Here is a 23,130-nt window from a genome sequence, read left to right on the forward strand (position 1 = left end):
CATGGGTCCTCAGATCCTCAAAAAGTTCTACAGCTGCACCATCGAGAGCATCCTGATTGGTTGCATCACCGCTTGGTATGGCAACTGCTTGCCATCTGAGGTTAGTGCGTCCGGCCCACTACATCACTGGGGCCTAGCTTCCTGCCATCCAGGCCTCTATACCAGGCGGTGTCAGAAGAAGGCCCTAAAAATTGTCAAAGACTCCAGCCACCCAAGTCATAGACTGTTCTCTCAGCTATCGCATGGCAAGTGGTACCGGAGCGCCAAGTCTAGGACCAAAAGGCTCCTTAACAGCTTCTACCCACATGCCAAAAGACTGCTAAACAGTTAATCAAATGGCTACCCGGACTATTTGCATTGTCCCCCTTTTTTACACTGCTGCAGCATAGTCACTTTACCCTTACCTACATGTACAAACTACCTCAATTACCTTGACTAACTTGTACACTGTAAATATCCTCATTATTGTAACTTTTTTTTAACTTTATTTTATTTTGATTTAACTTTTTTTTTTTTTAAGTCTTCATTGTTGGTTAAGGGCTTGTCAGTAAGCATTTCACAATAAGGTCTAACCTGTTGTATTCGAGGCATGTGACAAATACAATTTGATTTGATCAACAAGGAAGGCTGGTTTGATGTTTCGTTTGAAGAAGCCATGCTGTCTGCATTTTCTCTCTTGCTTGATTTTCAAAAGTGACTGTGTCGCTTGTGCTGTGTCGAATGCATTTAAAAAATCAGAAAAACGTTATTTAACCTCTCTTGGGCACGTGAGAAGGTAGTGTCCCACCTCTTCAACAGCCAGTGAAACTGCTGGGCGCCAAATTCAAATACAGAAATACTCATTATAAAAATTCAGAAAACAAAACATATTTTACATAGGTTTAAAGATTAACTTCTTGTGAATCCAACCACTGTGTCAGATTTAAAACATGCTTTACGGCGAAAGCATACCTTACAATTATGAGAACAAATCATTACAAACAGTAGCCAGCTAGATAGAACAGTTACACAATTTAGAAAGAGAGAAAATTAATCCCTTACCTCTGATGATCTTCATATGGTTGCACTCAGCAGACATTCATTTACTCAATAAATGTTCATTTTGTTTGATAAAGTCTCTTTATACCCAAAAACCTCAGTTTTTACTGCATAGACACAAAGACAGAAGACAACCACCCACAAAACAGGCTACCTAAATATGGTTCCCAATCAGAGACAATGACTAACACCTGCCTCTGATTGAGAACCATATCAGGCCAAACATAGAAACGGAAAAACTAGACACACAACATAGAATGCCCACTCAGCTCACATCCTGACCAACACTTAAACAACGAAAACACAAAAGAACTACGGTCAGAACGTGACAGAGATATACCTGCTGGAGCGCGTGCTACAGGTGGGTGTTGTTATCGTGACCAGTGAGCTGAGATAAGGTGTAGTTTTACCTAGCACAGACTTATAGATGACCTGGAGCCAGTGGGTCTAGCGACGAATATGTAGCGAGGGCCAGCCGACTAGAGCATACCACCCACAGTGGTGGGTGGTATAAGGGGCTTTGGTGACAAAACGGATGACACTGTGATAGACTGCTTCCAGTTTGCTGAGTAGAGTATTGGAAGCTATTTTGTAAATGACATCGCTGAAGTCGAGGATCAGTAGGATAGTCAGTTTTACGAGGGTATGTTTGGCGTCGTGAGTGAAGAGAAGGGGGCATTGTTGCGAAATAGGAAGCCGATTCTAGATTTAATTTTGGATTGGAGATGTTTAATATGAATCTGGAAGGAGAGTTTACAGTCTAGCCAGACACCTAGGTATTTGTAGTTGTCCACATATTCTAAGTCAGAACCTTCCATAGTAGTGATGCTGGACGGGCGGGTGGGTGCGGGCAGCGAATGGTTGAAAAGCATACATTTGGTTTTACTAGCGTTTAAGAGCAGTTGGAGGCCACGGAAGGAGTGTTGTATGGCATTGAAGCTCGTTTGGTGGTTAGTTAACACAGTGTCCAAAGAAGGGCCAGATGTATACAGAATGGTGTCGTCTGCGTAGAGGTGGATCAGGGAATCACCCGCAGCAAGAGCGACATCGTTGATATATACAGAGAAAAGAGTCGTCCCGAGAATTTAACCCTGTGGTACCCCAAAAGAGACTGCCAGAGGTCCGGACAACAAGCCTTCCGATTTGACACACTGAACTCTGTCTGAGAAGTAGTTGGTGAACCAGGCGAGGCTGTTGAGTCTGTCGATAAGAATACGGTGATTGACCGAGTCGAAAGCCTTGGCCAGGTCGATGAAGACGGCTGCACAGTACTGTCTTTTATCGATGGCGGTTATGATATCGTTTTGTACCTTGAGAGTGGCTGAGGTGCACCCGTGACCAGCTCGGAAACCGGATTGTACAGCGGAGAAGGTATGGTGGGATTCAAAATGGTCAGTGATCTGTTTATTGACTTGGTTTTCAAAGACTTTAGAAAGGCAGGGCAGGATGGATATAGGTCTATAACAGTTTGGGTCTAGAGTGTCACCCCCTTTGAAGAGGGGGATGACCGCGGCAGCTTTCCAAGGCATGTGCAGCATGGCTAGCTACTTTCCCCTTGAGAAGATTCAGACAGATTACTAGACAGACTCGATCCTCCCAATCCATATATGACATGAGACACATTTGACAGAAGTATTAAAAGTAACAAAAATTGGAGTACCCAACCGTTTTTTATGTTCTAGTATCGAAAATGTACAGGATTTTTGGTATACCGTGCAACACTAGATTTGATAAGCTCTTAATGTCTATCTGGCAGAGTTTGGATTGCATGTACTAGGTGTTGCAGGTAGGAAATTATATTCTGATGAGGAATAACTCTCCATAACCAATGGCTGAACTCCAAAATAATAATCCACAGAGCCAAGCCCATTAGCGTTGCTAGCCTTACTTCATCTGTGGCCTAGAGGGATGAGCCAGGCGGGATATGAACTTAGTGGCGGTCTCCAGCTCACAGTCACTGTGGTTGGTGAAGAGAGTATGAATTTAATGCCCAATTGGCCTCAATAAGCATTAATAACACTCAGCCTCACTAAGCCAATAGCAAATCACCCAGGGCAGTGAGTCCAGAGGCGGTAACCTACAGGCCTCAGTGCTGAAGCCTGCGAACGGAGTAGACAGGCAGAATTAATTGTGTGACTGTGGACACCGGAGTGGTTATTAAATGCCTGTTCCACTCAACTAAATCAGTTTTGTCCGTGGTTTGAATAAACCCTCATTGTTAACAGATGGAGTATTTACCAGCTAAACACAACTGCACCCCTCCCCTTGTTAATATTTGGGATCAAAACAAGTTTCACACTGTATTTGGGTCTCTCTCTCCGTGGGTTTGTGGTGGTTGCCTGGTCCCAGCCAGAGGAGGAGGGGTGTGTGGTGGTTGCCTGGTCCCAGCCAGAGTAGGAGGAGTGTGTGGTGGTTGCCTGGTCCCAGCCAGAGTAGGAGGAGTGTGTGGTGGTTGCCTGGTCCCAGCCAGAGTAGGAGGAGTGTGTGGTGGTTGCCTGGTCCCAGCCAGAGTAGGAGGAGTGTGTGGTGGTTGCCTGGTCCCAGCCAGAGTAGGAGGAATCCGTGGTGGTTGCCTGGTCCCAGCCAGAGTAGGAGGAGTCTGTGGTGGTTGCCTGGTCCCAGCCAGAGTAGGAGGAGTCTGTGGTGGTTGCCTGGTCCCAGCCAGAGTAGGAGGAGTCTGTGGTGGTTGCCTGGTCCCAGCCAGAGTAGGAGGAGTCTGTGGTGGTTGCCTGGTCCCAGCCAGAGTAGGAGGAGTCTGTGGTGGTTGCCTGGTCCCAGCCAGAGTAGGAGGAGTCTGTGGTGGTTGCCTGGTCCCAGCCAGAGTAGGAGGAGTCTGTGGTGGTTGCCTGGTCCCAGCCAGAGTAGGAGGAGTCTGTGGTGGTTGCCTGGTCCCAGCCAGAGTAGGAGGAGTGTGTGGTGGTTGCCTGGTCCCAGCCAGAGTAGGAGGAGTCTGTGGTGGTTGCCTGGTCCCAGCCAGAGTAGGAGGAGTCTGTGGTGGTTGCCTGGTCCCAGCCAGAGTAGGAGGAGTGTGTGGTGGTTGCCTGGTCCCAGCCAGAGTAGGAGGAGTCTGTGGTGGTTGCCTGGTCCCAGCCAGAGTAGGAGGGGTTTTTAGAGAACACACCAGGGGGCAGGTGAAAAGACGGGTTGACATATAGACTAACTGAACCATTTTGCTATTAAACAAATCAATTCCATAATTTATTAAAATCTTCTTTATCAAGGTTTTAGAGACTTGATTCCATGTTCTTGTGATTCCTTAATAACATTAAAATAGACAATTCCAGATGGTTAATTCACCAATGCAAAAACAACCACCCCCGTGTCTTCCCCTTGCTTCACATGTGTTCCTCTGATCCTCCTAGCTGAATACACTGGCTCTGCCCTACTCCTCAGTAGACACTGGCTTCCCATTGAAGGGCATGAGTCCTCAAATGGACGTCAAAGCATGATCTTTATCCATAAAAAAAAAAATACTTTGACTCTAGTGTTCCATTTGTATATGTGCATTTGCAGGGCACTACAAAAAAGAAACCAAGCATCACACTGTTCTTTTCCCTAAATGCCCTTTCCCCTCACATTCACTCAATTCCATTCCAACCCCTCCCTCCACACATGCTCAGTGCGCACACAAGCTCCTGTTAAGCCTACAGAAATAAATGTCTATAAAAATATATCTAACTGATGGGATACACAAGCTACATTCCTTGCCAAACGATGACAGTTTTATCACAAATTCAAAATGGACTGGTTGTTTGAAGTAGGAAAATGTGTTCCAACAACAAGCTGCAGTTTTTGAATAATTGCGTCCCATCTATTTTCCGCTTAAGCTACTTTGCGAACTGCTAGTACCATTTAGAATGAGTTAGCCTAGGCTATAACCCCCCTAAACATAGACAGGTTCCACACTGACAATATCCAAAAACATTAGTTTGACTAAGACAAAGAGCGTATTTTCATCAGAAACATCGAGCATATGCCTACTCACCAAACAAATGTCATGGACTTAATTCATCACTATGCAGTGTTCAATGTGGAATGTTCATCCATTTAGAAAATTCAAAAGAACAGGCAGAATAAACTAAATCGAACGTCTGTATATCGAAAATAAGATATTTTAAAGCCCCGTTTCAAATGATCCCTCTTTGATAATAACTGCTCCAGGCATGAGATGTGCATCACTTCACACTGGCAACTTTATTCATTTGGAAAAATATTCAGTTATATTGTTTTATTACATCATGGTTTTTTTTATACTATAAAATAGGTGTCTTGACTGTGATAAGGGCTCGGGAAATAAGAGCGTCTGTCTACTAACTTAACAAAACAAGGCTATGCCATTACACAGCCATAGAGTTCTACAAGCAGGTTACTGCCTCTTTGAAGATTGTGTTTCACGATATAATATAATAACCAGTTGATATTACGGTTTCAATAAATTAATCTTACATGCCACTTGCTTTTTTTATTGAGGCAATTTAGTAATTAGGATTTATCTGTAATGGTTATGATAAATAAGGCGTTGTTGTGATATGTTGGCATAATGTATAGATAAATGGGCCCAGTGCGGGCCTTGTGTTCTAAAAATATATATTCTCAGTTTGAGTACTCAAAAAAATAAAAAAATGATGCGAGAACTTGAACAGCCAAAACATGTCAAATGGCCATCCCTATCCTATTGTAGCTTGTGATTTTCATCATGCAACATTTATTTACCCTGCCTCACTTCTTCTAACAATTACTTACCAGAAGGCTTGTGCGTGTTGTGTGTGTGTTCCACCAGGCGGCCTCCCCTGTGAACCCCAATGCCCTGGACCGTACTGCTGCCTGGCTGTTGAATATGAATGTGCAGTATTTAGACCATGAGGGAGTTGACCCAGATACCAAGCACAGAGAAGACCTCAGAAACAAAGAGGAGCTCACCCAGACTGAAAAGGTAATGTCTAGCATCTTGTAAAACCTAGCATCTGCTACAACGCAACATCGCATAATATTCAGCACGGCTACTGTACTTCTTTAGAGGAGTAGCATAAAGTCAGAACATATTCATGGTTATTAACATGAGCTATCAATAGGTGATTCTAAGGTTGTTATTAATGAAGTGAAAGTGTTGCGGAGCCAAAAGCAAAAACCGGACCGAGGCACTGTATCTCTCCCTACTAGCAGGTCTTCCATGATTTGAATGCATGTGGATATTAAAGGGTTATTTGCTGCTTAAGTGGTATTAAAATGATAGTGTGTGCAGAGAAGCACCATGATGTACTGTATACTGGTGGTGAAATGATAGTGTGTGCAGAGAAGCACCATGATGTACTGTATACTGGTGGTGAAATGATAGTGTGTGCAGAGAAGCACCATGATGTACTGTATACTGGTGGTGAAATGATAGTGTGTGCAGAGAAGCACCATGATGTACTGTATACTGGTGGTGAAATGATAGTGTGTGCAGAGAAGCACCATGATGTACTGTATACTGGTGGTGAAATGATAGTGTGTGCAGAGAAGCACCATGATGTACTGTATACTGGTGGTGAAATGATAGTGTGTGCAGAGAAGCACCATGATGTACTGTATACTGGTGGTGAAATGATAGTGTGTGCAGAGAAGCACCATGATGTACTGTATACTGGTGGTGAAATGATAGTGTGTGCAGAGAAGCACCATGATGTACTGTATACTGGTGGTGAAATGATAGTGTGTGCAGAGAAGCACCATGATGTACTGTATACTGGTATTAAAATGATAGTGTGTGCAGAGAAGCACCATGATGTACTGTATACTGGTGGTGAAATGATAGTGTGTGCAGAGAAGCACCATGATGTACTGTATACTGGTGGTGAAATGATAGTGTGTGCAGAGAAGCACCATGATGTACTGTATACTGGTGGTGAAATGATAGTGTGTGCAGAGAAGCACCATGATGTACTGTATACTGGTGGTGAAATGATAGTGTGTGCAGAGAAGCACCATGATGTACTGTATACTGGTGGTGAAATGATAGTGTGTGCAGAGAAGCACCATGATGTACTGTATACTGGTGGTGAAATGATAGTGTGTGCAGAGAAGCACCATGATGTACTGTATACTGGTATTAAAATGATAGTGTGTGCAGAGAAGCACCATGATGTACTGTATACTGGTATTAAAATGATAGTGTGTGCAGAGAAGCACCATGATGTACTGTATACTGGTGGTGAAATGATAGTGTGTGCAGAGAAGCACCATGATGTACTGTATACTGGTGGTGAAATGATAGTGTGTGCAGAGAAGCACCATGATGTACTGTATACTGGTGGTGAAATGATAGTGTGTGCAGAGAAGCACCATGATGTACTGTATACTGGTGGTGAAATGATAGTGTGTGCAGAGAAGCACCATGATGTACTGTATACTGGTGGTGAAATGATAGTGTGTGCAGAGAAGCACCATGATGTACTGTATACTGGTGGTGAAATGATAGTGTGTGCAGAGAAGCACCATGATGTACTGTATACTGGTGGTGAAATGATAGTGTGTGCAAAGAAGCACCATGATGTACTGTATACTGGTGGTGAAATGATAGTACAGTATACGAGTTGAATTAGCCTGTCTATTCTTACATTGTTGAAATGTAGGTAGACTGCCAGGTGTAGGTTGACGTTTATTGTCATGAGTCTTGCCCTGGAAGCAGAACTTAGTGATTTCCGCTAGATGGGCCAGCTGCAAAGTCATAATTAGCTATGTTGTAAAAATTCAAGAAAACTAAAATGTGCTTTTTGGTCTTAAATTAAGGTTAGGCATTAGGCTAAGCAGTGTGGTTAATGTTAGGCATTAGGCTTAGCAGTTTGGTTAAGGTTAGGGTTAGGCATTAGGCTAAGCAGTGTGGTTAGGGTTAGGCATTCGGCTTAGCAGTGTGGTTAAGGTTAGGCATTAGGCTAAGCAGTGTGGTAAGGTTAGGCATTAGGCTAAGCAGTGTGGTTAAGGTTAGGCATTAGGCTAAGCAGTGTGGTTAAGGTTAGGCATTAGGCTAAGCAGTGTGGTAAGGTTAGGCATTAGGCTAAGCAGTGTGGTTAAGGTTAGGGTTAGATGTTGTGGCTGTGCCAGCTAGACCACTCTGCAGAGCTGCCTCCAGGGCAAGATTCATGACAATAAATGCCAATGTGCTAGATGAGTATAGGCTGAACTGCACACACTGAAGCGCAAGAGAAGATTTATCTCAACAGGCAAGTGTGTGCCCTCCCCTCCCTCTGCCAATTTCCCCAGCTACTCCGATGAATTATACACCAGCAACATATTGCACTTGAACACACTTGCAAGCTGAAGTTACAAAACTACATGGACACATTTTAATCACACACATTGGATTTCAATTTGTAGATGTTTTTAAGAGGTGTTTTAGTGATTATTTCACAGTTTTCAGGTCTGCCAAAGTGAGAGCCAAACACAAATCAAACTTCTGTTCATTATTTTTGACAATTACTACCCGAAAATGCTATTTATAAAGTCCTTAGTTGAAGTTAGTTGAAGGGCTCTTTAATCTGTTTGTATTAAACTGACACAAAACAGTACTCAGTGATGGAATATAATATTTGAAAAATGTGTCCTATTTCAATCCCTATGGTTTTAGACCGGGTTCTGTCTACTTTATGGTTTCTATGGAGTCTAGTTGGTACATTACACAACAGCAGTGTCTTTTTTTAAGTTTGTTAAATGCTGTGGGATTTTTTCAGGAATATGTTTGGGATTCAGTTGATGGCAGAATTTCCCAGAGACAGCAGAAATGTACCTAAAGCTTTGCAGGATCCCACATTTGAACCCAGACCGGCTTTTCATAGCATGACTTGAAGCTTTTACTTGATTGTTTACCTGAGTTTTCATCCATACACTGTACATTACAGTAGTTACTCCACAGAAGATGATATGACTACTCTTCTGTCAGCAGTTGAGACCAAGAAAAACAGAATCATTTTTTATAGAATTTTTTTTTTAACCTTTATTTAACTAGACAAGTCAGTTAAGAACAAATTCTTATTTTCAGTGACAGTGTACCAAAAGGCAAAAGGCCTCCTGCGGGGACGGGGCCTGGGATTAAAAATTACAAATGAAACAAAACACACATCACGACAAGAGAGACAACACTACATAAAGTGAGACCTAAGACGACAACATAGCATGGAAGGAACACAACATGACAACAACGTGAGAGCAACACAACATGGCAGCAGCACAAAACACACCATTATTGATTACAGTCAACAGCACAAAGGGCAAGAAGGTAGAGACAACAATACATCACACAAAGCAGTCACAACTGTCAGTAATAGTGTCCATAATTGTGTCTTTGAATGAAGAGATGGAGATAAAACTGTCCAGTTTGAGTGTTTGTTGTAACTCGTTCCAGTCGCTAGCTGCAGTGAACAGAAAGCATAACAAACAACCACAAACTGTCTCTTAGCCCGCTGAATGGGGGCTGCTTTGAGAATGACAAGTGTGTGTGCGACACTGGTCTGACTGCCACTCTGTCCTGTGTCCAGTACCAGCAGGAAATAGCCATCCTGCAGGACAGGCTGTGTCAGTCAGCCAAAAAGCTGGAGGAGTATGAGTGTCACCTGAAGGGCCAGGACGAGCAGACACAGACGATGCTGCTGGAGTACCAGGCGCGCCTGGAGGACACAGAGGAGCGTCTGAGCCGGCAGCAGGACGACAAGGAGCTCCAGATGAAGAGCATCATCACCAGGTGTCCTTTACCTACCAGTGGAGGCTGGTGTAACTTTAAATCGGAGGACGGGCACATTGTGGCTCGTTGGAATGTCTGAGGCTGAATTAATGGAACGGTATTGAACAGCCATCAATACAAACATATCTTTGTTACTCTTTCAGGCTGATGTCAGTTGAAGAGGAACTGAAAAAAGATCATTCAGATATGCAGTCGATAGTGGACTCAAAACAGAAGATCATTGAAGCCCAGGTGAGTGTTTAGTGTCCACAAGAGTTGTTTTGGCTGGCAATAGATGTTTTTTCCACAACTGTCAAGATAAAGTATTTACTCAAATATTTTATTCACAGATTTACTGTAACATGTCAGACTATGGACTTGAAGAGAACAGCGCCCTCTGGCTTTATAAATGTTAACAGCCTCCTCAGATTGAAAATGATAGGTCTTAATCACTGCAAACCATCCAGCCACTGGAATTACTGTGACAAGTACAAAATGTACTGTATGCGGACAATCTACGTTTTTACTTTAGCCACATTCCTTTTCTTTTTACAATAGTGGCTGCTTGTTTTATTTAAGTCATGTTGGTTTGCTTAGAAGCGGTAGTACAGTCAGAGCCATGTTATGAAGGATTCATTGGATTGTGTGATGACAACCCTCTTCTCTTCCTCCATCATTCTCTATTCCTCCCTCTCTCCCTCCTCACTCTGCAGGAGAAACGCATCGCCTCTCTAGACGCGGCCAACGCCCGCCTGATGAGCGCTCTGACCCAGCTGAAGGAGCGCTACAGCATGCAGACTCGTAACGGCATCTCCCCCACCAAGCTCCAGATCACGGAGAACGGAGAGTTCAGGAACAGCAGCAACTGCTAGGGAGGGGAGAGGGGGCCAAGCCCAACTCAATGACGCTTGGGCTGGGGGAGGGAGGAGGAACTAGCCACACCCAGCCACTCTCCAGAGAAATAGATTTATACTGTCCAAATCCATTATTTTCAATGGATGTGGTCAGGATCACAGAAAGAAGGGCTAGACTGACTGAAACTGTTGCTTAAAAATATAAAGGACTTGATCAGATTCAATCAAATGTATTTATAAAGCCCTTCTTACATCAGCTGTCACCACAAAGAGCTGTACAGAAACCCAGCCTAAAACCCCAAACAGCAAGCAATGCAGGTTTAGAAGCACGGTGGCTAGGAAAAACTCCCTAGAAAGGCCAGAACCTAGGAAGAAACCTAGAGAGGAACAAGGCTATGAGGGGTGGCCAGTCCTCTTCTGGCTGTGCCGGGTGGAGATTATAACAGAACATGGCCAAGATGTTCAAACGTTCATAGATGACCAGCAGGGTCAGATAAAAATAATCACAGTTGTTGTAGAGGGTGCAACAGGTTAGCACCTCAGGAGTAAATGTCAGTTGGCTTTTCATAGCCGATCATTCAGAGTATCTCTACCGCACCTGCTGTCTCTAGAGAGTTGAAAACAGCAGGTCTGGGACAAGGTAGCACGTCCGGTGAACAGGTCAGGGTTCCATAGCCGCAGGCAGAACAGTTGAAACTGTAGCAGCACGACCAGGTGGACTGGGGACAGCAAGGAGTCATCATGCCAGGTAGTCCTGAGGCATGGTCCTAGGGCTTAGGTCTTCCGAGAGAGAGAGAGAGAATTAGAGAGAGCACACGAGCATACTTAAATTCACACAGGACACCAGATAAGACAGGAGAAATACTCCAGATATAACAGACTGACCCTAGCCCACTGACACAAACTATTGCAGCATAAATACTGGAGGCTGAGACAGGAGGGGTCGGGAGACACTTTGGCCCTGTCCGACGATACCCCCGGTCAAGGCCAACCAGGCAGGATATAACCCCACCCACTTTGCCAAAGCACAGGCCCCACACCACTAGAAGGATACCTTCAACCACCAACTTACTATCCTGAGACAAGGCAGAGTATAGCCCACAAAGATCTCCCCCACGGCACGAACCCGGGGGGGGGGGCAACCCGGGACAGGAAGACCACGTCAGTGACTCAACCCACTCAAGTGACGCACCCCTCCTAGGGACGGCATAGAAGAGCACCAGTAAGCCAGTGACTCAGCCCCCGTAATAGGGTTTGAGGCGAGGCAGAGAATACCAGTGGAGAGAGGGGAACCGGCCAGGCAGAGACAGCAAGGGCGGTTTGTTGCTACCGTGCCTTTCCGTTCACCTTCACACTCCTGGGCCAGACTACACTCAATCATAAGACCTACTGAAGAGATGAGTCTTCAATAAAGACTTAAAGGTTGAGACCGAGTCTGCATCTCTCACATGGATAGGCAGAACATTCCAGATTGACTTTAGAGAAAGCTATAACGTCTACACCTGGCTGCAAGACATCCTAAACTCTCTATCCTAGTACATAAAACAACATTTTATCGATTTAAGGTTGTGCTGTTATCTTAGAGCCTGTTTTGAAGTGATTTGAACAATTATAAGCTTTAATGTTTCTGGTTTCTCATCTACACCTATAATTTCCAGTCACTGTGTTTATATAGCACCTGGTGCTAAAAGAGGACGCTCGTTTATGGACCCTATGTTTTCAGAGTTTAGTAAACAGAGTAAATACTATCGTACTCACAGCCAACCTGTTTCTTCCAGCAACAGTATAGTACAACACAAGTGTATAGTACATTGTAGCATCAATATTTGATTTTACTCAATGGCTGTTTTTTTATCCCTGTTTTATTTTTCAAACTTCAAAAGCATATGTTGCCAAGTGAACAACTCTATCAGTGAAAGCCTCCTCTCATGTTGACAAGCTTTTGAAAAGCGCTCTGGTTAGACTTTTCCCGAAAGCACGTCCCAATAGAAGGTGTTTCTATATTCTTCCTGTATCTTTTAGATATACTCTGCTCTTCTTACCTCATCAGGACTACAGTAGCACAACAAACTTGCTGTGTTTTAAATTGCTAATGGTAAAGAAAGAGCTCAGCTATATCATTTTCTGCATACTTTGTATATGCTTAAATATTAGTATATTTAGAGGTTTACATACCTCGTAGATGTATATAAAGTATTTATATTGATTGTCTGGAAGGGGAATAGTATTTTGTACTGTATGTGTTCATTGTGTTAAACTCGGCTGTGCTAATATTGCAAGACAATAGTAAGAGTTTGATTGTAATTGTATTTCTACTTCAGTAGACAGTTCACGCATCTTTTCCCCCATTATCTCCTTTTCATATGTGGGTTCTTTGTTCAAAATGAACCATTTATTGATGCTGTTATATAATATTGATAAACATAGTTTACTGTTTTGTCCTCTGCGTATCTAAATTGTTATGTGTTGGCCAAACCTTCACTGTTTGCAGTTTGACAGTGCTGAATAGAATAGGACTGAACTCAAATACCTGGCCACTCCTCTGGCCACTCCGCTACCCTTCCGCTTCTGGAACAGTCATTTCGCTAACGACACTACACAAACACTCCTTCATTTAGAATACCTTCTATCCAAAGTGAAGCATGAAAGTCTCTTCCGGACAGTACATCCACATGGGGTTTTAGGCTGGAACTGAGGTATAAACCAGATTCATTGTCAGTTCAAGTTCCCTCTAGTGTTGATTGAAGCTATGAACATGGAGTGGACTTAAGGCCTTTTTTGTAGTCTTATTTAAGATGCAGGTAGCTAACTTTATCAACCTTCAAAGGTGGTCTCAACAAGTGGCTTTGCATGACTTCTCAATTCTGACTTCCGCTAATTCTCATCTGATAACACCAGTGATCTGCTTTCAGGAAATTAGTCACCTGAATTACTGTGTTGACCTGTGTTTTGGTCTGTGGAAATGTTAAGCTTAAACATAATTAGATTTTTTTATCAACTAGACTATTGTTAAAGTACATTATGTTTTATTTAAAAAAAAGTAAAGTTATGTGTAAAATTGTATTTATGTTATGCTCTAAATTATGTTTGTTTCAATCAGCTCAACATTATTTATTGAATATCTTTGTTTTTTGTTTTAATAAAATGCCCTAATGCTGAATAGTATTTGTCAGAGTATGATGGATTGTGTTGAAGCTCCAGTTATAGAACATCTGCATTCTGATAGCAATGTGCTGCAGGTATAGAACATCTGCATTCTGATAGCAATGTGCTGCAGGTATAGAACATCTGCATTCTGATAGCAATGTGCTGCAGGTATAGAACATCTGCATTCTGATAGCAATGTGCTGCAGGTATAGAACATCTGCATTCTGATAGCAATGTGCTGCAGGTATAGAACGTCTGCATTCTGAAAGCAATGTGCTGCAGGTATAGAACATCTGCATTCTGATAGCAATGTGCTGCAGGTATAGAACATCTGCATTCTGGAAGCAATGTGCTGCAGGTATAGAACATCTGCATTCTGATAGAAATGTGCTGCAGGTATAGAACATCTGCATTCTGATAGCAATGTGCTGCAGGTATAGAACATCTGCATTCTGATAGCAATGTGCTGCAGGTATAGAACATCTGCATTCTGATAGCAATGTGCTGCAGGTATAGAACATCTGCATTCTGATAGAAATGTGCTGCAGGTATAGAACATCTGCATTCTGATAGAAATGTGCTGCAGGTATAGAACATCTGCATTCTGATAGCAATGTGCTGCAGGTATAGAACATCTGCATTCTGATAGCAATGTGCTGCAGGTATAGAACATCTGCATTCTGATAGCAATGTGCACCTATTTCCCTCAAGTGTTCTTGTTGCACCCAACCTGCACACAGAAAATCTCTTTGGAGGGTTTCAATTGATTTTCTCTTTCAAAGCGAAAGGTGTGTCTTCCTGCTTTGGTGTTATTTTATTGAAAGGAAATAATATATACTGCACTGCAATAGAAACCACAGATCAGTTCACAGTATAGTGCATCTTCGTTGTCTCCCAGTTCTTTTAGGGACGTTTTGCCAACGATTTGCAAGAGAGTGACCAAAATTATTCTCTTTCCTTTTTCCTTGCCCTATATAATACTGAACAATTTTTTTGCCATGTTGTTACTGCAAACTCCTGGAAACATTTCTATGAATGTTAAAATAATAATTTTATGTGTGTAAATGGTAACAAGAATAGGCCTACCATCGTAAAAGTAAAAAACATGTATGTAATTTATGTAGAAATGCAACTACAATTAAAGATTTATTTCGCTAATTTAATCGTGTAGTGTTTCTCATGTGGTATTTATTTTTCCAAACTGAAATGCTGTCATTGATCAGTGACATTTTATATAAATATTGCCACCTAGTGGTATAAAGCAAGTACTGTAATTAAACCATTAGTATGCACAAAACAAGCAGAAGGCAAACTTGGTTGAATGGACATCAACAAGAAACCAGAAACTAATGACATCACTTGTCCACTGGGATGAATCTAGAATTAATACACATCCCACTCTCCTAGGATGTCTCATGGAGCGCTGGGATATATAAAAAATAAAAAATCATTTTACATTTGATTAGCAGATGCTCCTATTACATACATGTTCATACTTTTTTTGCACCAATTTACGCATTCGTATTAATACACACTTGTAGGTACCACCGGCAGGTTAAAAGCATTGGGCCAATAACCGAGTCGACAAGGTGATGGTCTGTCTGATCCCTTGAGCAAGGCACTTAACCCTAATTGCTACAGGGTCACCGTCAATAATGGCTGATTCCTGGTGGCGACCCCACTCTCCGAGGGTGTCTCAGTGGGATATATAAAATTAAAATAAAAAATTCCAATTCACATATGTATAATGCACACTAATACGTGTGTGAAATAGGACCAATATAAGCACCAATTGACCAAAAACACTGAAAGACAAATGCACATCTTAGTGATCTGTTATTATCCATACAGAGTAGACTCGGGATTCTTATCTAGACTGTTAATGCTCTGATCACTGTTGCAGGTAGGCTGTTGACCAGACATCATCCCAGAGGTGGGAGGGTAATTCAGTCCAGAATATTTCTGATAGACCTCATATGCAGCCTGTGGGAACTCAGACAGTTCCACTGGCCTATTCCTTCATCTCCACAGCAGCAGAGACACATTGCACATATCATCCAGCGGGGTACACATCACACACCCCATGGTACCTCAGCATACATTCTGACAGAGCCACACATTTGATCATTCTGCTACTTCTACCTCCGAAGGTCTCTGATCTCAATGAGTTTGAACATTCAGGACAAGGCGTTCAATGACAAATCCCGTACATGTCTTCTTGCGGATAATACGAGGTCAGTATTATCATTTTCAGGGAGAGTTTGGGGTCTCTGCCTACCTAGTATGTTGCTAAGCAGATGTGCTTCCCTTTCCCCAATATGTATTTTGTTCAGATGTTCAGTTTCCCTAAGGAGAAATGATACATGAGACATAAGGATAGGTTGTGAAGTCAAATCCATTCTAACTGTATATTAGAGCTTATTCATCTGTTGTAAAAGAAGTGTTCAGACAGGAAAATATGAAAACAGTAACAGTATCTCACTGTGTGCAATTCCAGGACGTATATTAAACAACAATCCTTGCTGTATTCTGAAGCATGTCATATTTCATTCAGTTCCCTTAGCTAAATATGCCTGTATGCTGCCACCCAGCCCAATTACCATAATAATGTGTCACTGCAGGTCAGTCATTCTCTAAATGGAAAACATCAACATAAAGCGTACCTTCAGGTTGCATTTTGCTGGAGAAATGGCAGTAGTTCCAAAAGCTACACATCCATCATATTGAATGATAGGCCTACTCCTTGTGCTGCGATGTCTTGTGCTCCTAAGCATGTCTTGCATAATTATCTGTTTAGTATAAGTTAATCCTTGTGATTTTCTGGAGCATTCCAGCTCTGTCCCTTCTAAAAGACACTACAGTCTCAAGGGGTCTGAGAAGCCAGCCTGAGCCAGGTACACAGAACATAACCCGGCATGACAAATAGCAGCTCAAGGGAAATTCCATAATAATGGAATTACTCTCAGATACTCCGGTTTTTCACTTTAAAATGCATACCAAACAAAAAACATTGATTTCAAAGTTTAACAAACCATAGAACTAACTATGCGCATGGACTACTTTCAACAGTTTTTCCAAAAACACATTTACAGGAAGAACTGTGCGGATTCAAAGTTTGGTAACAGAATAAAAGTGAGGGAGATTTTACTGTAATTCTGTTACCTAACTTTCCATCTCCACAGTTTTTCCAGTAAGTGTTTTTTTTTTTACTGTGTAAATTGTTAAAAGTGGTATTGTATGGTTTGTTAAACTTTGAAATCAATGGCTTTTGTTTGGCATACATTTTAGTCTCACTGTAATTTCATTACCGTAGAATTGCACTCAAGTAAATACGGAGGAAGGTGGAGGGGATTTACTGTACATGTTTAGGAACTTACAGGGACTTATGTACATACATTGACTTACATACATGAACTCATTGTAAACTTTTTATAGAATCTTACAGAAGCCATGGGCAATGTGGACTGCAGACATGTGGTGAAGTCTCTGTGCATACTATTTTCTGTGGTTCAATGTGTGTAGGAAGGAGAGAACACCTGATATTAATTTAAGCATCCAGAATGGTGCAGATATGTTACAAGTAGGGCTGATATGATTCCCTATGAAACATATTGGCCCTTCGCCTGTTTCTGTATGTTCTGTGGCTCTGCCACACTAAAATGCACAGACATATGGATGTTTTCTTTTTATCAAGGGGTTGACATGTTTTCATCACTAGAATGGTACAGTAATAAGACCAAGACTAGTAGAACAAAACAGTCCTCACCTATCCTCGATGTAAAAATGAGCAGTACTTTAGAAAGTGTAAGCCCTGCCTTCAGCATTTCTACAGTATGCCGTTTCTGCTTTGTCCTTTTCCAGTATCTCTGTATCAGGGCCAGCCCCACTCTTTTCAAAGATGGAATAGCTTATTCAATGTGAAGATGCGTGTTCCCTTTGGATAGTCAAAAATAATAAGCAAGAATCATTCAGAACTAGTCTAATGCTCCTAAATATTTATTTGCATCACATCCTACTGGACAATAATTGGATTGTTTCCCTTTTTGTTGAATTCAATGCAAGATAAGCACTACATTGACAAAGCAGATGGGTTTGGTGCAGTTACATGTACATCCTTACTGAGGATGGTCACCACACTACACAGAGCTGAATGACCAAGGTTGTGTTCAGCAGACAAAAATGGAAGAAAACTCTTAAAAATAGAGTGAACCGGGTCAGTACTGTCCAATGAAAATGTTTGTTTTCAATTCTAAAAAATGTTTTGCTACAGTGTGCCCTAATGAACCAGACCCACCACACTACACAGAGCTGACCAGACTCATTTGCCTCCAGCAGTGATAGCCAACAGACTGTTTGTCCTCTTCATAATGTTGGGTACAAAGAGCAGTCCTGAGGCTCTCTCAATGCTCTCGATGGGTACCAGGAAGCGCTCCAGAGGAATCTTGTTATCCACAGGTGTGTTGGGCATCACATACGAGCGCAGCTCCACCTCTCCCCTCTGCTTCTCCAGGATCACCACCTTGAAGAAATGGGTGGGGACCGCCACATGGTTCCTCCCCATCACCTGGTACTTCACATACATTTTCCCATCTGGTTCCTGTCTATAAGCAAAGAGAAGGAACAGTTATGACTTCTGTATCATTCTCACCTTGGACCCCATTCACACAGATCATGACGCTGCATAATGCCTGTTTGCAAAAGCAGATCACTGTGTGAATGGCATTTAAGATGGCAACACTGAAAAATACCATTATGTTTGTTATGGAAGTCTGTTTCAAATGACACTCACCTGGGCAGATAAAGTGGTCCAGTGCACACAAACACATTCATGTAGTGCTTGGTAAGTGAACGGCAGTACTGCTCCAAGTTGTTCCATGCATTTTGATTTAAATTTGGGTTCTAGAGGAAGACAAGAGGTGAATAAAATAAACTTGATTTTCTTGAACAGCCATTCATTGATTCATGCACTTTGCTCTGGAAGTGTAGCTACATAGGATTCTGAAGCCTTTTTGACTCATCATTAGTGTTTTAAACTGCACACTTTTATTGCCACCTTTACCACTCGCACACTGTGTAACACTTATTCATCTTCACATTGCCTAATATGCCATGTTTCCCCACAATACATGACTTGCCTGTGGTGAGACATTACTGAGATAGAACGTGTCATCCATTGCCTTTTGATTCCATTTGTGATTGGCAGCTGCTGCCAAATGCCCCCTGTCAAATCCACTGCCTCTGTAGTCTGCATTGGTAGCCCTGTGGTATACGTGCACCGTATCATCCTCTTTAAAGTCGCACAATTTCCTATCTGAAGGTCCAGTCAAGCCATCAGGACTGAGTTGCTCTATAACCCATGCAGCGGTCCTGTTTCTGGGATCATAAGATGTCACGTAGGACTCCCTCGTCTTGATATTGGCGAGAGATGGGAAGCCGTACTTCATTGCAGCTGTTGATCGGGACCCTACCATTTGACCGCCTCCTTGGTACGTGGTAAGGTCGGTTGCTGCGTCCACACTTGGAATAGGAATAACGGGTACTCGATTGAGTAATCCATGGCTCGGATTTATGCATCTATTCGTCGAATCTCCATTCAGAGACGCACCAATAGCCGCTCCCACAGTCAAGGACACGCCGGAGATAAACCACTTAGAACAGATAACACGATACATTTTATGCACCGGAATAATTACCACAAACTATTACCAAGTCTTTACCGCTTTTACAACAATCAGCTACATAAAAAGTTAATTTCGTATCACACATTTCCACATGCTTATTTCTTTTTTAATACTCGCTGTTATGGAATGGGCGCATGGATATGACGATTTCAGTAGCTACGTCTTAAAGGTACAATACAGAATTTAGTAGGCTCTAGTACAGCGTAAACTACGGTGCCTTCAGAAAGTATTTATACCCCTTGACTTATTCCACATTTTGTTGTTACAGCCTGAACTGTAACAAGTTTTCCTCACCCATCTACACACAATACCCCTTAATGGCAAAGTGAAAATGTTAATACATTTTAGCAAATTTATTGAAAATGACATTTACATAAGTATTCACACCCCTGAGTCAATACTTTGTAGAAGCACCTTTGTGATTACAGCTTTGAGTCATCTTGGGTATGTTTGTATCAGCTTTGCACTGGATTTGGGGATCTTCTCCCATTCTTCCTTGCAGATTTTCTCAAGCTCTGTTTAGTTAGATGGGGAGTGGTGGTAAACAGCAATCTTCAAGTCTTTCCACAGATTATCTACATCATGTCCAAACAATTGAATTGGCCACAAGTGGACTCCAATCAAGATGTAGTGACGTCTCAAGGTTGATCAAAGGGAATTCGATACACTTGAACTCAATTTGGAGTGTCATAGAAATGGGGTGTGAATACTTATGTAAATGAGATATTTCTGTATTTATTTTCAATACATTTGGAAACATTTCTAAAAACATGTTTTCACTTTGTCATTATGGGGTGTTGTGTGTAGATGGGTGAGAAAACAATGACATGTTATCAATTTTGAATTCAGGCTATAACACAACAAAATGTGGAATAAGTCATGGGTATGAATACTTTCGGAAGGCACTGTACAATTGTATGGCTCTGACAATACCAACAACATTTGACCAACGCATTCAGTTTGACAAAATACATTGGTGGTGGTAGATCATCTTTAATTAATCAATTCAGTCGTTATAACATTTCTGCCTGTTGTCTTTGTGGCCTTAATACAACAAAATATGAATGAAAAAAGCTAACTTACAAAACAAAGTTCAACATAATATTGGGTATAAGAGCAAAGCAGATCAAACTCTGTTTAAAATCATTTGTATTTCACGTTTTTGTCATCCAAAACTGAGGTTATTGACCCTCTACATTTTTACATAGTCGTATTTCTACGTTATTCTTAATGACAGAGGCCAGCCTTATGACCTTGATCTCAGGTGCATCATGACTCCTTCTGTAGTCCCATATATGTACCCGGGAGAGCAGCCGGGTGGGTTTGTTGTAGATACGGTAGCGGTTGAGATGGTTCTCCTCTTGCCACGCTGCCTCTATGCCATTAACCCTGTCTCTGTCCAGATGCTCCTGGCATGTCCTAGTCAGCTTGTGGACCTCCCCCACAATCCCTCCAAACACTGCTCCGTCATAGTAGAAGTCCCCCTCATTCAGGGGCACAAAGGATAATGAGGCAGGTCTGCGTTCGTAGAGGAATTTGTCCCGGCTCTCATAGTAGTAACATAGGTGAACTGCAGCGACAAGCAACACAGGTGAACTGCAGCGACAAGCAACATAGGTGAACTGCAGCTCCCCAGCGCTGGTGAAACTTTATGTAAATAATATGTATTTACTTTCCAACAGCAAAAATCGTAGTTGCTATAGTGAAGTTTTTGATACATGTTGTCAATGATGTCTAAATTGAAGGTGCACTCCCAGATGATGGGTGCCAACCATGACGTCGCTGTCAGAACGTCTGCTCTCCAGCTCTGCAGTGTCTGAGGAAGTCAGATATAGAGAATCATGATCATAGAAAATACTATCTTCTACATTTGGCATATTGCTTTTCTTTTTCTATTAGATTTCAGGAATTCATAATTTTATGTTCGCAAACACAGTGAATTAACTGTTACCTTGGATTCATACATTTGTGCTGTGTGTAGACACATCTAAAAAAAATGTTTTTATTTAATTCCAAGAATGGAAATTAGGTTTTATATTACTGAAAGTACATTGAATGACTCACCTGTCAGGAGAGGTAACCTCTAATTTTATTTGTCTCCAGGTTTCTTTGACATCCATTTTCTTTCCTTTCCCAATGATCTATTGATCCCTGACTCTGAAATGTCAATAATAGCCATAGTGCTTGAATATTAAACATATAATTTAGTGGAAGAGAAAGTCAAGAAGGGAACTGGACACCCAGAGTTAATAGCATGTGCTTGACTGAAATACTGTAGGTGCCGGTTGTCATGTTCCTGACCTGTTTTCTGTTTAGTTTTGTGTGTTAGTTGGTCAGGACGTGAGTTTGGGTGGGCATTCTATGTTGTCTGTTTCTATGTTGGTTTAGGGTTGCCTGGTATGGCTCTCAATTGGAGGCAGGTGTTTGGCGTTCCTCTAATTGAGAGTCATATTTAGGTAGGCGGTTCACAGTGTTTGTTTGTGGGTGGTTGTCTCCTGTGTCCGTGTCAATGTTTGCACCATACGGGACTGTATACGGTTTGTTCATTTCATGTAGTCTGTTCCTGTTCATTTCGTTCGTCACGTTGTATGTAAGTTCGTCGTTCAGGACTGTCTACTTTCGTTTTGTTATTTTGTATCATTTTCAAGTATAGTTCGTTTTGTCTTGTTTAATAAATTCATCATGTCATTTCAACGCGCTGCACCTTGGTTCAATCCCTGCTCCTCCTCTTCAGAAGAAGAGGAGGAGAACGATCGTTACAGAACCACCCACCAATCCAGAGCCAAGCAGCGGTTTAAACGGAGTAAGGGACAGCGCAAGAAGGAGGAATGGACTTGGGACGATGTATTGGACGGTAAAGGTTGCTACACATGGGAGGAGATCCTGGCTGGAAGGGATCGCCTCCCATGGGAACAGGTGGAGGCACTGAGGAGAGCAGAGGCTACTGGAGTGAAGAACCGGAGTTATGAGGGGACGCGTCTTGCACGGAAGCCCGAAAAGCCCGTGAGTAATTCCCAAAAATTTCTTGGGGGGGGGCTAAGGGGTTGTGGGCCAAGGGCAGGTAGGAGACCTGCGCCCACTTCCCAGGCTAACCGTGGAGAGCGGGAGTACGGGCAGACACCGTGTTACGCAGTAGAGCGCACGGTGTCTCCTGTACGTGTGCATAGCCCAGTGCGGGTTATTCCACCTCCCCGCACTGGTAGGGCTAGATTGGGCATTGAGCCAGGTGTCATGAGGCCGGCTCAATGCGTCTGGTCTCCAGTGCGTCTCCTCGGGCCGGCATACATGGCACCTGCCTTACGCATGGTTTCCCCGGTTCGCCTGCATAGCCCAGTGCGGGCTATTCCACCTCGCCGCACTGGCAGGGCGACCGGGAGCATTCAACCAGGTAAGGTTGGGCAGGCTCAATGCTCAAGAGAGCCAGTACGCCTGCACGGTCCGGTATTTCCGGCGCCACCTCCCCGCCCCAGCCTAGTACCTACAGTGCCTACATTACGCACTAGGCTACCAGTGCATTTCCAGAGCCCTGTTCCTCCTCCACGCACTCTCCCTGTAGTGCGTGCATCTAGCCCGGTGCCTCCAGTTCCGGCCCCACGCACTAAGCTACCAGTGCGTCTCCAGAGCCCTGTACACACTGTATATTCTCCCCCTACTAATCCTGATGTGCTTGTCCTCAGCCCGGCGTCACCAGTGCCGGTACCACGCATCAGGGGTAGAG

General features: G+C 42.8%; 2 protein-coding genes across 5 annotated transcripts in view; one reads left to right on the forward strand and one right to left on the reverse strand.

Annotated features, from left to right (window-relative positions):
• The window catches only part of LOC129853160 (disabled homolog 2-interacting protein-like), a 106,148-nt gene extending 91,254 nt beyond the window's left edge, over positions 1-14,894 (forward strand). For 3 of the 4 annotated variants that reach the window (XM_055918902.1, XM_055918900.1, XM_055918901.1), the window contains 4 exons: positions 5,819-5,971; positions 9,549-9,751; positions 9,895-9,982; positions 10,444-14,894. In XM_055918902.1, coding sequence (XP_055774877.1) covers positions 5,819-5,971; positions 9,549-9,751; positions 9,895-9,982; positions 10,444-10,602 — 603 coding nt within the window. In that variant the 3' untranslated portion in view covers positions 10,603-14,894. The remainder of the gene's footprint in view (positions 1-5,818; positions 5,972-9,548; positions 9,752-9,894; positions 9,983-10,443) is intronic. The other variant, XR_008759088.1, reaches the window with a different exon arrangement.
• Positions 14,895-17,706: 2,812 nt separating this feature from the next.
• On the reverse strand, positions 17,707-19,584 carry endog (endonuclease G). The gene is made up of 3 exons (XM_055918903.1): positions 18,867-19,584; positions 18,521-18,630; positions 17,707-18,332 (listed from the first exon to the last, which is right to left on the reverse strand). The coding sequence occupies exons 1-3, from the start codon at positions 19,401-19,403 to the stop codon at positions 18,050-18,052; spliced, it is 930 nt and encodes a 309-aa protein (XP_055774878.1). The 5' UTR covers positions 19,404-19,584; the 3' UTR covers positions 17,707-18,049.
• Between the last annotated feature and the right edge of the window lie 3,546 nt (positions 19,585-23,130).

Source organism: Salvelinus fontinalis, chromosome 4 (genome assembly GCF_029448725.1).
Source record: "Salvelinus fontinalis isolate EN_2023a chromosome 4, ASM2944872v1, whole genome shotgun sequence".
In the NCBI taxonomy this organism is placed as follows: Eukaryota; Metazoa; Chordata; class Actinopteri; order Salmoniformes; family Salmonidae; genus Salvelinus; species Salvelinus fontinalis.